Source organism: Caloenas nicobarica, chromosome 2 (genome assembly GCF_036013445.1).
Source record: "Caloenas nicobarica isolate bCalNic1 chromosome 2, bCalNic1.hap1, whole genome shotgun sequence".
Lineage (NCBI taxonomy): Eukaryota > Metazoa > Chordata > Aves > Columbiformes > Columbidae > Caloenas > Caloenas nicobarica.
Genome location: NC_088246.1, coordinates 56,968,573 through 56,984,358, shown reverse-complemented (window position 1 = coordinate 56,984,358; position 15,786 = coordinate 56,968,573). Strand labels below are relative to the sequence as shown.

General features: G+C 42.0%; 1 protein-coding gene across 3 annotated transcripts in view; it reads left to right on the top strand.

Moving 5' to 3' along the window:
• The window catches only part of GLI3 (GLI family zinc finger 3), a 215,697-nt gene that overhangs the window by 128,234 nt on the left and 71,677 nt on the right, over window positions 1–15,786 (top strand). For all 3 annotated transcript variants that reach the window (XM_065628044.1, XM_065628043.1, XM_065628042.1), the window contains one exon: window positions 12,106–12,311. In XM_065628044.1, the coding sequence (XP_065484116.1) occupies window positions 12,106–12,311 (206 nt within the window). The remainder of the gene's footprint in view (window positions 1–12,105; window positions 12,312–15,786) is intronic.

Sequence of the window (15,786 nt, the reverse complement as noted above, 5' to 3'; positions counted from 1 at the left end):
TTTGTGAAATTCATGTATCAGTTGATTTCAAAGTTTGATTTAACCATCATGGGTCATACCAATTACAAGAAAAACTTCCTGTGAATGCCACACGAGTTTTGTTGAGATCGAGGGCCAGCCTTGAGATCTCCTTTCTGGTCAGTTATTCTCCCTGGTGGATGCAGTAATCTGGTCCTCACGCTGCAGGAGTGGATCCCAATTAGCAATGCTGTTTTTGCACCGAGAGCATTGCTGCACACAGGCAGGAGTGCTCTTCGCATGCAGGCTGAATCCTCTTCTGATCTGCGAATGGTAGAGACAGAAATTGGGAGGAATTGTAGAAAGCATTTCAACTCTCTTAGCTTTGTACCATTTGGATATTTTTCTTGTTCTCCCAGTCATGCATATATGTACATACATGCACTTTCTCTGTTGTACATAGCAACTTCAAGGCTGTTTTTTAAAGATCTTCAGGCATTTTCTGTGTGTTTTTGAACCAGTGCACTATTCACCGGTGTATTGCTTGTGTAGAGGTTGTCTTTGATGAGGTTTTTGTCATCTGCACCCACTGAAGTTTCAGTGTACTCAAGCATTAGAAAAGCCACTATTTGAGCGTCTTTGTTTTCTTTGTTGAGCTGTTTATTTTGCTTTCTTCCCACACGGTTCCCTGGCCTCCCTCTGACAACTGCTTTTCTGCATGAATTACATTCCTCGGGGCCGCAAGTCTCCTAATTCTTCCAGTCGATTTGATTCCTGCCTGTGTGATTAGTCCTCTGCTCCAACACACAGTTGGTCTTTGCCAAGCAAACTGCTTGCTAAGTGCCTTTAACATGAAGACCTAACTACATTTTTTAACCTCATTAGTGTGTAGGGCACTGCTTCATTCCAGCTTAATAACATGGCCACTATTGAATCATCACTTGCTCTAAAACAGGTTACAAAAAGGTTACCTAAGTTGTCTGGTTTTCTTTTTGTATGACTGTGCTTTTGCTGGATAACAGTTTCTTTCAACACATGGCCAGTTTTAGCATGTGTGTTGCTTTTTGGAAGGAGACCCGTTGATTCTGCTCAGGTAGATTTGCGATGCTGAGAAATTTCATATTTGTGTGTTCAAAAAGAAACTCAGCATCAATTTGGAAATAGTGCATCTAAGTAATAAAGCTGGTAAGAAAATGTGGTTTGGGGAGAAAAGGGGAAGAGGGCTTGGGGAAGCTGATCAATTTTTCCTACTTGTTTCAGCTTTAGAATTTCAAAGATCTCATCCCCATCAGCTAAAATATAGACTTCTCACTGTAATGCTATATTTACAGCAATGCAGCCACAGTCTGCATTGGTTCACTCTCTCACGGAATCAATTTTTAGCTGTAATTTCGATTTCAGCTACAATCGCTTATAAACTCTAATGGCAAAGATATTATGGGACTTCCAAAAGTTGTAAAGGCAGCAAAAAAAAAAAAAAAAGTTTTCTAGGAAGTCAGCGTCACCAGGGAACTGGGAGAAGAAAGGAGACACTGGGTCACATGCCACTTGTGATGGTGCATTTGTGCAGTTGCATAGCACAGCCACTCAGAGGGTGAGACTTCATGATTAATGGTGTTTATTCTTGACAGAAGCCTCCTTTATTTATCTGCAATACAGTTTAGTGATTTTATCAGTCACCTGAATGAAAAATATTCAGTCATACCAATATTGCAGTGTAAATTGAGTAGAGTCACTTTTTATTATATCTTTCAGCCTTATCATCTGCACAGTAATTTTCTAGCAGAGGTTTGATATAGAAAGGCTGGATTTAGCTGTACTTGACACAAAGCCTCTTCAATTTCCCCTAAAAGTTCAGGCTACTCTTAGAAATGTGTATAAATATATATATAAAACCCTCTTATCCAAGCAATTTCAGGATTTGAAAGAATAAAGATAAAATGTGCAAACCTGGATGTGAGAAATGTTGTTCATATGAAAACACCTAATAGCTCTGAAGCCACTGGTGAAACGCTCTTTAGTGTTTAAGCCTGTGGCTTAGTGCAGTTCTTTTTGCATGGCTACGTAGTCTGACTTTCTTCTAATCAATCATCATCCAACTCCAATCAGCATACAGGCAGAGCCTATCGTTCATCCTGGGTGTAATTTCAGAGTTGAAGACTATAATGGCCACATACAGCACATTAGTCACTGCGATAACAGCTAGTGGCACTCCTGAGGAAGGGGGAGGATGGGGGAGAAGGGGAATAAAATTCTTCTCGTTCTCACAGTGCATTAGTGAAATAGGAGCAAATGTTAAACAAATGTTTATTCAATTAGCTGACTTAACAGCATTAAGTGTGAGAAAGCTGCTGACACTCCTTTGACCCACTCTTTTGCGGGAGGAGAGGAAGGGGAAAGGGAAGGAAGAAAGGAGTATGTGAATGCCGTCAGGATTTATATATGCCCCCATATGCATATGATGGTGCTGTTGTGGTTAAACACTTCAAGAGATGGCAGTCCCTGCCTGTAACTGAGAGGAGGCTAAAATTTGAATAGCAAATGAGACCACCTCTCGAGCATCAGAAGAGAATTGCAGAGCGGGGAAGTTTGCTACAGGAATGCAGTTGGTAATTTCACTGCCCAGTCTGTTATTAATAACAATAGATAATGAGTACATTGTAGACCTTTTAGATTTTCCTGCTGCACTTTGAGCTACAGCCTAGTTTGAAGAGGGAATGGTTTATGGAGGTCCATGGCAGTCTCCCCTGTAATGTGTAGCAACACTTTTCCAAGGCTTATTCGAATAACATTTGCTTGTCCTGTGTGTCTGTTTTGTATTTGCGATGAGGAGTTGTGGATCAAATGCAGCATTTATACATTATCCTCGATATATGAATGACCACAAGTCAATACACTTGGAACTGGCTGAAGATAGGGAGGAAAAATTTACCAGCGCTGAGATTGGGCTGCACTATGCAGGTGTAGGGTCTTACCCTACCCGCAGTTCATAGAAGTCAGTGTGAACTGAGCAAAGCAAGGCAGTGCCCTGGTAAGGCTGTAGCAGAAGCAAGCGATGGAAATCACAGCTTATCTTATTAGCATTACTTTTATTTACTGTTCACATTAGAACAACTCTGTGCAGGACCAGAGCGCTGCTGAGTGTCGTGCAAATACGAGGAGCTCTGCCAGGAGGAGCTCATGGCTGGGCCGCGTTGGCAAATGCCGTCTGGTGAGTTGGCTCTGGTGGCATTGGGGGTTTTCCTCACCCTGAAGATGAACCCTTGTCCCTCAGCAGCGTTAGATGGGGTGCCTTTGCCACATTTACTGGCTCACGAAAACTGGGCAGTGAAGTGGTTCGAGGCAGAGAGGTAGTGGCCATGCTGGAAGGGGTGCCAGCTGGGTAGCTGGGGACAGTAAAACCTTACATGGCTGCCACAAAATTTGCAAGAGGACGTCAGCTAGAAGCCTACAAGGCAAGTGGCATTTGGCGGGAGTAGTTGTAGTCGGTCACGTTTTTGTATGTTTGTACCCTTTGTACAAGCGAAGAAATTGCCAAGTAAATGCATGTAATCCTCCCCTAGTCACCAGTTTCTTTGCAGCAGTCCTCAGAAGGATTTGGAGGAAGGAGAGGCAAGCTGGGATGCTCCGTATGCAAAGGCTAAGTGGACAGCGTTTCTGAGGAGTGTCGGAGGCAGTGACAGCAGCTGGTGGCAGGATGGCAGGAAAAGGACAGGCAGGTTGTTGTGGGGAGGACAAGAAGCCTGGGCTTGACTTGGAGAAATACTGGGAGACAGTACATGACTTTATTTGCATTTTGCATAGAGAAGAAAAAAATAAATCAGTCAAAACTATATCTACATGTGCATTTAAGGAATGCATGTCAAGACTCCAAGTCAAGGCTCATGTAATTAAATGAATATACCTTGACTCAGTGGCATATGAAGCAGCAGTTGCTCACTGTAGTCAATACAGGTGTAACTGTGGGCTGAAGGTCACCAGTGTTACAGCTGACCTTATTTAAACAAAATGTTAAATAACGGAATGTATATTCATTGCTTTGTACAGCATAAACTCTTCTTGAGGTACTCCACAAGCTGGTGGTTGGGTTATTTATGAAGTATTACAAGTAGCAGTGTGTGTATGTAAAAGAGCTGAATCTGCGTTCAGGCAGTCTGTCAGTTGAAAAATAGGAATATAGTCACTGACTAAGGATTTAGTGGCTTGATTAATGTAGCCAATTTTTAACTGTAACTACATAATGTTAACAGTTCCCAAGGAAGGAACGGGGAGCCAGAGTAATATTCTTTTACTGTGGGTCATTGGCTAATTGTTGTGCACGATTTCCGGTACCATGAACATCTCTTGGGCCATCATTTGTGTGTTCTTTGTTTTGTCTTGTTTTGTTTTTCTGCAACAATACCTTTTAACTTATGAGGAAGAAACATTTTGTTCTAACCTGAAGTGAGGTTATTTGCGTATTTTAGAAATTTACATTCCAGACCTGCACACATCCTTACCTCAATGAGAAAATATTAATAATATAATATCTCTTGGTCTGACCTTTCCACTGTAGATATCGAACACCTTCTGAGTGCTTTACCACAGTTCACAGATGGGAAAACAGTGGATGAGGAAGTCAACAAACTTGTCCAAGGTGACAGAGCAGATAAGTGATGGAAACCAAACCAGAGCCTGTGTGCTTTAAAGCCTGATCTAGGTCCTCTTGTGTGTAAACTACATAGGCACAGACCCATTCGTGATTTATTTATACAAATATCTATGGAATGGAAGGTTGCAATCAAATCTGATTCTGCAACTCACTTCCCCATACTGACTACAGTTCCAGTGTGAATGTTGGAGGAAAAGTAAGCAAAATGTTGACTAGGTGTTGGAACGTGGAGAGTAGTAGACGAAATAACGTTCTTTCTTGTATTAGGACTTAGGCATGTTCTTGTTTTCCCCCCTTTTTTCATTTGCATCACTAAGAAAATACTGTTAATAGTGCTTACCTTTTTGTAGCACTGGAGTTCTTAAGCATTAAGTATGCTCTGACATTTCTGTATATTCCATTAACTCTAATTCTTTAAATGTTTGCAATCATTTGCTTGGTTTTCCTAAGAACAAGAATGCAATACAGCAGCTTTGAGGCACTTAAGTCATTTTAGGGAAATGGGCTACATTTTTAAGACACAATTTCTGAAGAAAAAAAAATTACAATATTATATTATTGATTTCCCATACTATGTATTTATGGGTTTGATTGTTTACAAATTAAATTAGAAGTGGAAAGAGAAGGGGACCATGGATTTACGTTTTAAGAATACTCAGTGCTGGCCTTACTCTCCTTGCTTTGAAGTTGGTGGAAGCTTTACTGGTGGCTCTCGGGGAGAGAATTGCGTCAGCACTTTGTGCTTATGAAGATCATGTCCATGATCACTTAAGGATTTTATCAAATAAATCAGTGGACATTTTCCCATTGATTGCGATTTATATAGGTTTGAACCCTACAACAGCAACTAAAGATTTTGCGAAGCAGGATGATTGTTTAACTCTTAATTTTTGTGTATCATTTAGGCGTATAGTCAGGCCTGAGCCTGATTTATTGAGCACGTGCAACCACGCGTGTGCTTGTAACAGTGAGGAGTAACTTGATCAATAGCCAGTTATTGACTGCTCATGCCAAAGGGTCAGTCTCTACAAGCAGCTATGACATTAAACAAAGAATGTGCATTTAACATGGGAGATATTACCAAATGAACTGAGCCATGTGCTTTAAAATAGGAATCACTACATAACAAGGAAGTCCTTATTGTTTCTTTATCTTCCAGGATCTACTAGAAATAAAAGTGTTAATGTTTTGGGGGCAGCCATCAGAAGATTATTGCAGGGGAAAAATAAAAAAAGAAAAAAAGAAAAAGAAAAAAGGATCATAGACAGTTTAATGAGTTTAACATTTTTCAATTCTCAAGGCAGGGTTGAATTGAACAGGTATCAGAGAAACAGTGTGGATATCATTGGTATGAGAGTTATGCCGTCAATGCTTGCTCCAGCATTGAATAACGTACTGTTAAATGATTAAATATCGAGGTTTGAACTTTGACACTTTCATAATATAACAAGATGGATGAAAAGGCAATAATAAATTAGGTTATGTTACAATATTTCATCCCACTTCGTTGACAAGCTTTGTTCTGTGAGATAGATTATTGTTCCATCTGTAACCTCAGCTCAGTGTCATATTTACAATGTTATAGTTAAGGATCACTTGCTGTTTTCAATATAAATGTATTTTTCAACAGATTCATAAAAGAGCCATTTAAAAATTGATCAGGGCAAAACTTGGCGTTAAGATTTCCAGCCCTGGAGTTATAGTTTCCTTTAAAATCAGGAAATGCTTCAATCACCATGTTTTGGGGTTTTTTTTTAAGATACGTTGTGCTTAGAAGAGGTTTTTGCCCAAGCACAGCTTAAAGCTATTTGGAAACCATTTATGACAAATCACTTCTCTACCACTCAACCAACCTCAAATTTTTCATCCAGATTTTCCCGTGACACAGACCTTTGTGGCCGTCCTCAGCGGCTTTACATCTGCTTCCAGAAAACATTGCTTTTGAGGAGCGCTCTCTGACAAGCTCAGGGCTTGCAGTACACCCTAGGGCCCGCTGTGCTTTTCACAGTTGCAAGAGGTGGAAGAACAGGGACAATGTGCACTGTACTGATATCCTGGCATGTCTTAGAGCAGTTGAAGGACTCCAAAGAAAAGAAACCCAGTGTGAGGATCCTGCGGCCACTAATAGTACATAATTGCCTTGAACAGCCTCACCTGGGACCTCCACATACACCCCATGCACATGGGAGCCCCCTTTAAGCTCAGCCTGGGGCCTTTAGTCCCTGCCTGAGCTGTGTTGTAGGTAGCGCCCATCTCTGTTCCTGCTGCTGGCTGGGCTCGGGACCTGCACTGTAAGTAGTGGTTCTCCTGGATGGACCCCTCAGAGCCATGGTGTAGCTTATCTCCCATCCAGTCTTTGGCCCTGTCTCCTTCTGCACTTGACTGGCCTCCCCTGGATGTGGTTTGTCATCAGCACCCGGCTCTGGTCACTCGGCTCAGATCTGGTGGCCTGTGCTGGGGTTAACCTTGGCTCCTGGCTTGCCTTCCCCTAGAGAGCAGCTGCCTCTTGCTGCTCCCCAGCACCCTGACCTGGGTCGCTTTTCTTCCCGTCTTCTCCCCTCCTTCATTTCCTGGGCTAACGGCCCTTACTCAGTTACAAGTGTAAATCCACGCAAGACAAGTTTCATGGTACTTCGGGCTGGTCTTTTGCCTGGCTCTGCACTAGGTCTACATGAGTGATAAAACTGTGTGACTTAGTCGGGAAGGGGGAGAAAAAAGGAGAATGGGAAAGTGAAGTTCAGTGTTCTTGTTATGAAATTTCTGAACAGTTACAGGTCTATTAGCTTGGAAAATAAAAACCTATTAATATTTTGTCAGTCGAAATCAGCAAATATTTTAGGTTTTTTTGAATGTAGAGAATTCAAGGAAGTTGTGTATTCCCACCTGTGGTTTCCTTCTCCTTTGTGCCACAGGAGCTATTCAGGAATGTAGGTAGGAGGAAAGGTGCAAGATAGAATGGAAAAATGAGGTAAGGTAGGGAATACTTTGTGCCTTCTCTAGCCTAATATCCAGAGCTTATCTGGCACCGGTCACACCTCACCCTGCTGCACCAGAGACATGGGCAGAGACTAGAAATGGTGGTGACTCCTGTTGATATAGCACTGAGAAGAGAGGGTGGCAGAAGGGCCACATAGTCAACAAGATCTGTGCAGGGGATTTTTACCTCTAGTCATAGCCAGACTAGCCAGTATTTCACCTGCATGAGTTAGCCACTCCGTTGCTACCAAAGAAAGGGATAGGATTTCCACTTGAAACATCTGATCTTCTTCAGAGTAAAACTGGCTAAAACAACCTAAAGTGTATGGTTATGAGCTGTACTACCCGCCCCCCTCACCCCCCGCCACCTGCTGATGGAAAAAATGTGTGATCCTTTCGAGATAATGCTAGGTAATGATCTGTGCATGCAGATATTTTGAAATACATGTAACTTGCTTATGCTTGCCGCATCAACTCTCAGATTCCCATGATCTTCCTTCCCCAGTTAAAAATAGGGCTGCTTGGGCTGAAAAGGGCATTGCACTTTGTTCAGTTTTTGTGGTGGCTAAAAATCCAAACCTGCTGGTGGTCAGTCTCCTTGTGCGGAGTTCATCTGCTGCAGCTGTAAGCAACAAAACAAAATGACACACTGTTTTCATGAGTAATAACTGAAATCTTACATACAGCTCACCTGTGGTTCAGCAGTGGCCAGAAAAAGCATTAAAAAAAAAATGGCTTCATGCGTTTTGTGATTTGCCATACGTCTGGTGCTACTCGCAGCTGCTGAACTGGTGCGACCACGTAAGTTTTTAAGACTCTGCCAACACCTCTGCAACATTCGTCGGAAAATGTGTTATGGCTAATAGGAAAAAAATATACCTGTTTGCCCCTACACTGATCTCACTTCCTTGGCATGTGTGCACCATTCTCCTGCTGAGTAGCTGAGATTGTCCAGAGCATCAGAGTCAGGGCAGGAAGAAGCTGGCAGGCTGGAGATGGGTGGGGAGCAGGAAGACCTGCATTAGATATTGAAGTTGTGTGACAGTCTCGGCACCTTAGTGATGAGCAGTAAGGCAGTCTGGAGAGAAAGGAGGAGACGCCGGCACCGTTCGTTGCTGCATCTCTTTTACGTCAGGGGTGTAGATGTACTCAAGGTTACTGAGAAAGTAATACAATCAGCCTAATGTGTCGGAATAAAGGTTGCAGCGGTAAAACGTGGCTATAGGATCTCTTTTACTCCCAAACCTGGAGACCTCCAACTTCAAATAAGTATGGAAAGTAAGGTAGGCTTTGTATTAAATTTGAATTGAGTTTGCAAGATCTCTGGAAATAGACAGAAAGGTCCTGATTCAGAAAAGAGCCTGCGGCTACTTCGCTCCCTCACTCCAGAGGAAGCCTCAGTGCTCCAAGTATGTCGTTGAACAGGAAAACCCCTGTATAGGAGAAGACGCAGAGCAAGTTCTGCCTTCCCATGGTTTACAGGTGAAGCATAAAGTTTCAAGCAGTTTCAGTGAAAATGTCCCTGCCTTTTCTCATCAGAAGCCTCAGTGCATCTCACAAAGTAGTCTCAGACCCAAGGCAGAACACCCTTTCCCAAGGCTGCAGACAAAGTATATGAAATAAAAATGATGGGGGTGGACTGCCACCAACATCTGGAGCTTTGATTTGTTTGTCACTGAGTCTGCAGAGCCACTCTTGGGCTGTACTGTTTGTTGTTTACTAGGCAAAAGTACTTTATTGGTATGCAAAGAAGTTGCAAAGCAGTGTGTGTTTGACTGCACCCTTTCTAAATCCATGTTTTAGTGTGAAGGAGGGAGTTAGGCATTATTTTGAAAGAAGTTAATAGTGAAGTTTAATCATGGATGGAAAAGAAAGGAAGAATATGTGACCTTCATTGGAATAAATCAGGAGGGCTTAAGCAGTGGGAGCTGAAAGCAGATGGAGGCAGGAGGGGAAAAGGGACTGTAGGGAAAGGAGGGTCTGGAAAGACAGAGGAGTGAGGAAAAGTACAGGCTGGAAGTGAGCAGAGAAGTTAGCAGCATGTTAAAATCAGATGTTGGAGAGAGATTAGTAAACATTAGAGTCCATATCTGGGAATTTTATGTGGAATCTGATGACTCCTTATTTCTGCCTCTGATAATACGATGTGCATGCCTACCGTCGACTGATATTACCCAGGTGAGCGTCCTTTCCTCTAGCATCCTTGGAAAACTGAGGAGCTCAGAGGAGCGGAGAGAGGAAAAGACAGGGCTGAGGAGGAGGAGAAGCGGTCGAGTCCCGGTGTCCTTGAATAGCTCCCGTGGATCTGGAGGGAGAAGCTGACAGCCTGGCTCTTAATCTTGCTCCTGCGGCAGCGTTTGGCTCTTGGCCAGCTGGAGAGTGAATCACTGAGGCTGATACAGACTTTAAGCCTTCTTGCAAAAGCTTTTAAACAGTTTTCTGTTCGATATGCACCAGATAAGGCCAGGGCTCCTGCCTGCCTGCATGCTCTTTGAGTCAAGATCCCGTTAGAAAAAAGGACTTGTAAAATGACATCTAAACTTAGTTTCTTTGTTACCTTTTTTTTTTTTTTTGCTATACTACTGTATTTTCCTCACTGCCAGGATGGGAAATTCACTCTATAATGTGATATCCAGCTGTGGTATTTTTGCTTCCTACATCACCATGAACTTTAAGGCTCCTGCCTTTCACACTTGGCCTGACAAGGAACCGCAGGACAGCAAATGCTTCATGGCTGGTCGGGTTTCACAGCACCAACAAGAGTAAAGCTGTGTTTCCCCCATAAAACAAAAGTGCTTCAAAGCCACACAGAGAAAAAGCATTCTGAGGAAAGGAGATGCTTGTTTTGCACAGTGGTGGAAAATGGCTTCTGGTTTCAGGTTCTTAGTGCATTTTAAACACAGTGAAGGCGTACTATAGTGAGTGGCTGGGCTTCGTGTTGGTCACTTGCTTGGGTGCCAAAGGAGCAATTGAGCTGCCGGTACCTGCTGCTAGCACACAACAAATGCAGCTCTCTAACAAACTTTGGAGCTAGGAGGTAATTTCAGATAGGAAGGCTAAACAGGCTTACCTTGCAGAAAGCTGTAGGAGGGCAAGAAAAAGACAAAAGCCAAATAGGGAAGAGAAGGGAACAGCACAACAGGAAAGATCTTTATTCCTCAGATTTTATGAGCCCTCATGGATTTTGTGGCAGGGAAGCTGGCATCGCGTTAGGAATGAGGAACTTTGATCTTTGTCCCACTCCTATGCTAGCATTTCCGAGCTGATGGCAGAGCAGAATTGCCTCCTGTGTCAGATTATGTTCTGTTGGCCTTTTAGGTGATGATGACTACCTCCATTGATCATGGTATGTGTATGTTAAAGGAAAAAAAATACATTTCTTGTTTTATTATTCTTTGTAAGCCTGCAGCATCAAAGCAACAGGCTGCCCTCACTGCTCTCACAGCTGCTGCCTGTGTCTGTGCTGTATATATGCTAAATTAATTGGAAAAACAGGGACAAAAAGGCATTTAGTTCGGGTCAACCAGTTGGACTACAGCAAATGCATGACAGACTTAATCGTTGTATTTTGCCAAAGAGCAGGTTGGCAAGGGACACACTTCAGCCTCTTCTGATGAAATTTGGACTTTTTCGAGTGCTTTTGGAGGCAGGATGCCATGAGAGAAGCATCTTCATGCAGAGCCCAGACACTGTCATATTGACAGGGTAGGATGATGGGGAGGGTTAAGGCAGGTTATTTATCTTTTGTCAGCTGTGAACTCAGCTTTCAGCCTTGGTTCATCACAGCTTCATATACGTAGCCTGAGAAGGCACCACAGCTCTCCCTTCACAAGAATAAGATAGTTAATTAATGTGGTCTTGTTAAACGCATCAGTCTCTGGTGCCATGCTAAACGCAAACATATGCAGCAATCTTTCTTCCTTGCCCCAAAGTTTTCTGCATCTTTCCTGGCAAGCGACATCAACAAGAAAATGCTCCAGAGGACCCAGATGACTTAATGGCTTACAAAGTTTGGGTTTTCTAAAATTACTTCTGTATAAATGTGCAATCTCGCTCTCTCAGGAAGAGTAAGCTGTCAAATGAAGGGAGTGGGCACAATGTTAGCTCTCAACACTCTTTTTCCAATAGCCATGTGGTTTAGAATGATTCAGCATCTCAGTATGTCTTACATATTGCAGCAAGAATTAATACGTGGTACGCAGTGTGCATATTTCACACTAATTAAAGTGATTTTCTGCTGAACTCCATGGGGAAAGGGTACTGAAGGATGTAAAGATTAAACCGAATATAAACTCATATTAAAAGTGGTCAGAGAAATGTTGCTAATAATGGGTACAGAGAAGAATTCATTTCCTATCCTTTTTCTTTCCAGGCACTTGACTTTAGTGGAAGTTATTGCATGTGCAACCCAGTTGTTATTCTTCAAGAAATGAATGTGTTACCTTTACAGTAGTTTTCTGTATCATTCACATAACCTGGCTGGTTTTTATTTGTTTTTCTTTCTTTTTTTTTTCTTCCAGGCCTTCTGCGTTATCTAGTAGCCCGACATACTCAGAGCTTCCGTTCCTTAGAATTTCCCCACACCGAAATCCTGCTGCAACGTCGGAGTCTCCCTTCAGCACCCCGCACCCGTACATTAACCCGTACATGGACTACATCAGGTCCCTGCACAGCAGCCCGTCCCTCTCTATGATCTCAGCAGCCCGCGGACTCAGCCCAACAGACGGTGGGTTAAGACAGACTTCCTGTTTTCTGTCATTGTAGCAACTTGAGTTATATTAATCTTGTCAACATTTTCCCCCCTTATTCAAAGCAGCTTCAGCAGATTTGTCAGACATATTCATTATGTCATAAATGTTTCAATACTTCATCAGCCGATCACAGCTCATTTGTACATCTCACAAAGGTTGAAACTTCGGGGAGAAGAAAAAAAAAAGCTCTGCCTCATTCAAAATTTAAGCTGGAAGGGTGGCGTATGTCTTGTGACATTTTTTGTTTGTGGAGCTGACCAGAGGTGTGATTCTGAGCTCCCAAGAAATCCGCTTATCTGCAATGAGTCGAGCCAGATTCTTCACGAGTGTAGATCACTGTATTACCATGGAGTTCTTCAGGTGTGACAGGCTTTTTAATTAAAAAAACATTCTTTAACCATGTAAAGCGTGCACTGACTTGTATTTATTCAATAGTTCTGTTAAAGTTACACAGAATTATTTCACTTTACCCTAGCCAATGATAAGTCCAAATTAAATGACGCTGATGTAGAAGAAGAGGCTGATGATAAGGTCTAGCCCCTTTAGTTTAAATGATGGGCAGCATACTTGAAATATTGATACATTAGGTCTTGGTCTGACCATGGCTATTACTTTGTGGGTGATTTGGGTTGAAGTGAACTCCTGTGATCACTCTTGTCATTACTCTGGCACATTTCATATTCATTTCAATGGAATTTTGCTGAAGTGAGCAATGAATAGAGTTGCAAAAACGATCAGTCTTGTTAGCAGTAAGTTTTTCAACCACAGAGTAAGTAGTTTAACATTTCAAAATTGTAGCATTTGCTGAAGAGAGCTAAAATACAACATACTCCCAAACAAATATGTAGTGAAGATAATTAAACTACTATTTTAGCTATTGGAAAGATCTTTCCAATGTATGCAGAAACTTACCAAACAGAGTTAAACTGCCTTTAGCTGAATTTGAAAAATGAGCAGTGCACCCTATCTAAAAGGATAACTAATTACTCCTTGCTTATAAGAACATATACCTTTACAGTTAATCCATTAGTTATGGGCACATATTCTTATGAGAATAAATTTTAATGACCTATTGTCAATCAAGGTATATGGCATGCAGACAGGGCTTTCCTAGCAGCACTTCGGATGTTGTATGAATCCTTGCTAATTCTACCCTTTTTATTCTAACCAAAATATTAAACCAGAATATTTTGAAGGAAAAATTTGAATGCTCTGAAATACATGTTTTGACTTGGGGAGCTTTGGAGCTTTTGATATAGGATAAACATGGTAGAGCTATAATGTGATGGCATAAATTGGGAAAACTCTTGCAACATGTATTTGGGCTTTTCAGAAAAGCTAATATGCAGAACACTTTACAGTCTTTCCTTCAATAATCATCAGGCCACATTCCTGCAGAATTTCATTTATGCTTAAGGTGTGCTCCAGCTCCATACAAAGAAAAAAGGAAAGAAATCCACCTGTCACACAATGATATGACATTAACCTGTGTACGTTCTCGGTCTCAGGTACACAACACTGAATTGACTTGCATAGATGTGGGCACATAGTGCTGTCTGAGATACTCTGGGGTATCTGACCCCACACCCAGCTGGTACTCCAGGAAGGCAGAGATCAATCTCCTGGAGGTGTTTTGCCATGTTCACCAGGCCAGTGATAATCTCCCTGAAACCCTACAATGCCTCAGGATAGAATTTGGTTCCTGATGCTGACACCTAAATTTAGGCCTCTACAGTATAGAAATCTGTCACCTTGGTGTGCTGGTTTGCCTTTATAGTCCACTGAGATCTACATGGTGCAGTCAGTGAAGCTGTTTGGTTCACCCAAATGCAGATACTTGCATGTTACCAGCTGAGTCCGGAGCTCCATCATAACTACAATGGTGCTAAGTTTCATCTGTCTACAGCATAGGTGTTTTGTGTCAGTTCAGGTCTGTGAAGTACCTTGCCTTGATCCAGCTGTCACCTCAGAAAGGCAGTTTTCTCCTCTAAGGTCTGTCTCATACCTGCCAGCCTCATGTGGGTGCCTTGGTGCAGACAACATCGTTGGATACTCTATCGTAAGGCTCATTCCCTGAGCTTTAAACACTGACTGTATACACAACCTTAGCCTTTCGTAAGTACAAGATAAACTTAGCTTAAGCTTCTTTCTCTCAATTTTAAACAAATACATCTCAGTTTGTTTCCCCTGGGCTCACAGCTCATCTTTGATCAGTTACCACAGCCCAGGTGTTGTGCAGCACCTCATGAAAGCAGAGTAACTTGATTGAGGCATTGGGGATATTTCAGTAAAACAAATACTTATTGAATAGCTGTTGAATTTTTTCTCTGGAATCCATAGTTTGTTGTGTGATCAGTCAGACATACAATGAAATGCTTTTTTCAGATGTAGGTTCCTGTGATCAGATAGTCCAAGTCACAGCTTGGGCACTACTAGAACACAAATAAAAAAAACCCTGTGATTTAAAGGGGTAAATGCACATAATGGACAAATAACATAATGGACACCATGGCTTAAGCCATGCAGCATTTGAACTATGAAAACTTGTAAGTTGTTACTGTTCTTCTGAAAGTCATAGCGAGATTTCTCTTGCTACCTTAATTGCTTTAGGTCAGTTAGGTAATTAGGTCAGTGTGCTCTTGGGCTCAGTCTGACTCACAGATCTGGGGATGGCCAGGAGCCAGGGCAATCTGGAACATAACAAAGAGCAGCTTCATGTTCACTACAAGTCTTGCCAGCTGTAAATAATGACTACCACAGCAGCAGCAATGGTCGAGAATCTTCTGTCTTGTCACTTCACCTTACCCAGCAAAATCAGCGGTGGCTGAGCAGTCCTCTGAGTTACACAGAGGGTTTGGGGCAGGGGTAAGGACTGAGTTACCGGTGTGTGTAGAGCAGAGTGCTCAAATGAAGCTCAGCAGTGACCACAATGCAGAAGCAAATGCCTCCCCTTGTAAAAAAAGCTTGAGCAAAGCTGAAGCTACCCAGGAATAAACATGAGAAAATTCAGAGCTGCAGGCCTTCCATTTACCCTTCATTTACCCTTCATGCAATACATCATTTAGTAGGCTAATTTTTTATGTTTGAAGAATGTAGTAAGGAATGATCCTTAAAGAGCACCAGGGCATTTTTCAGCATGTGGAACATTTAGTAATACAATTATGTCCTCACTATATTTTCTGCAGCAGTTCATTTGAAAGTTTGCAGCCAATGTTATTGCTAGTTAACCCAGACGCTTATGTCAGAAAGCTCAGGAAGTATTTTAAGTGTGTCTGGAAAGATATGGTGGTTGCCTACTGCTATTAAACTTTTAAAATCAGTGATTCAGTGTGAGTTATTCCTCTTTTAAAATTTGATCTGAATATTTTTCTTGCCATTTCACAGAAAGTGGTGGTGGCTGAAGTAGACTATATTTAATTGAGAAATTAATTTGTAATTTGGAAAAAATAC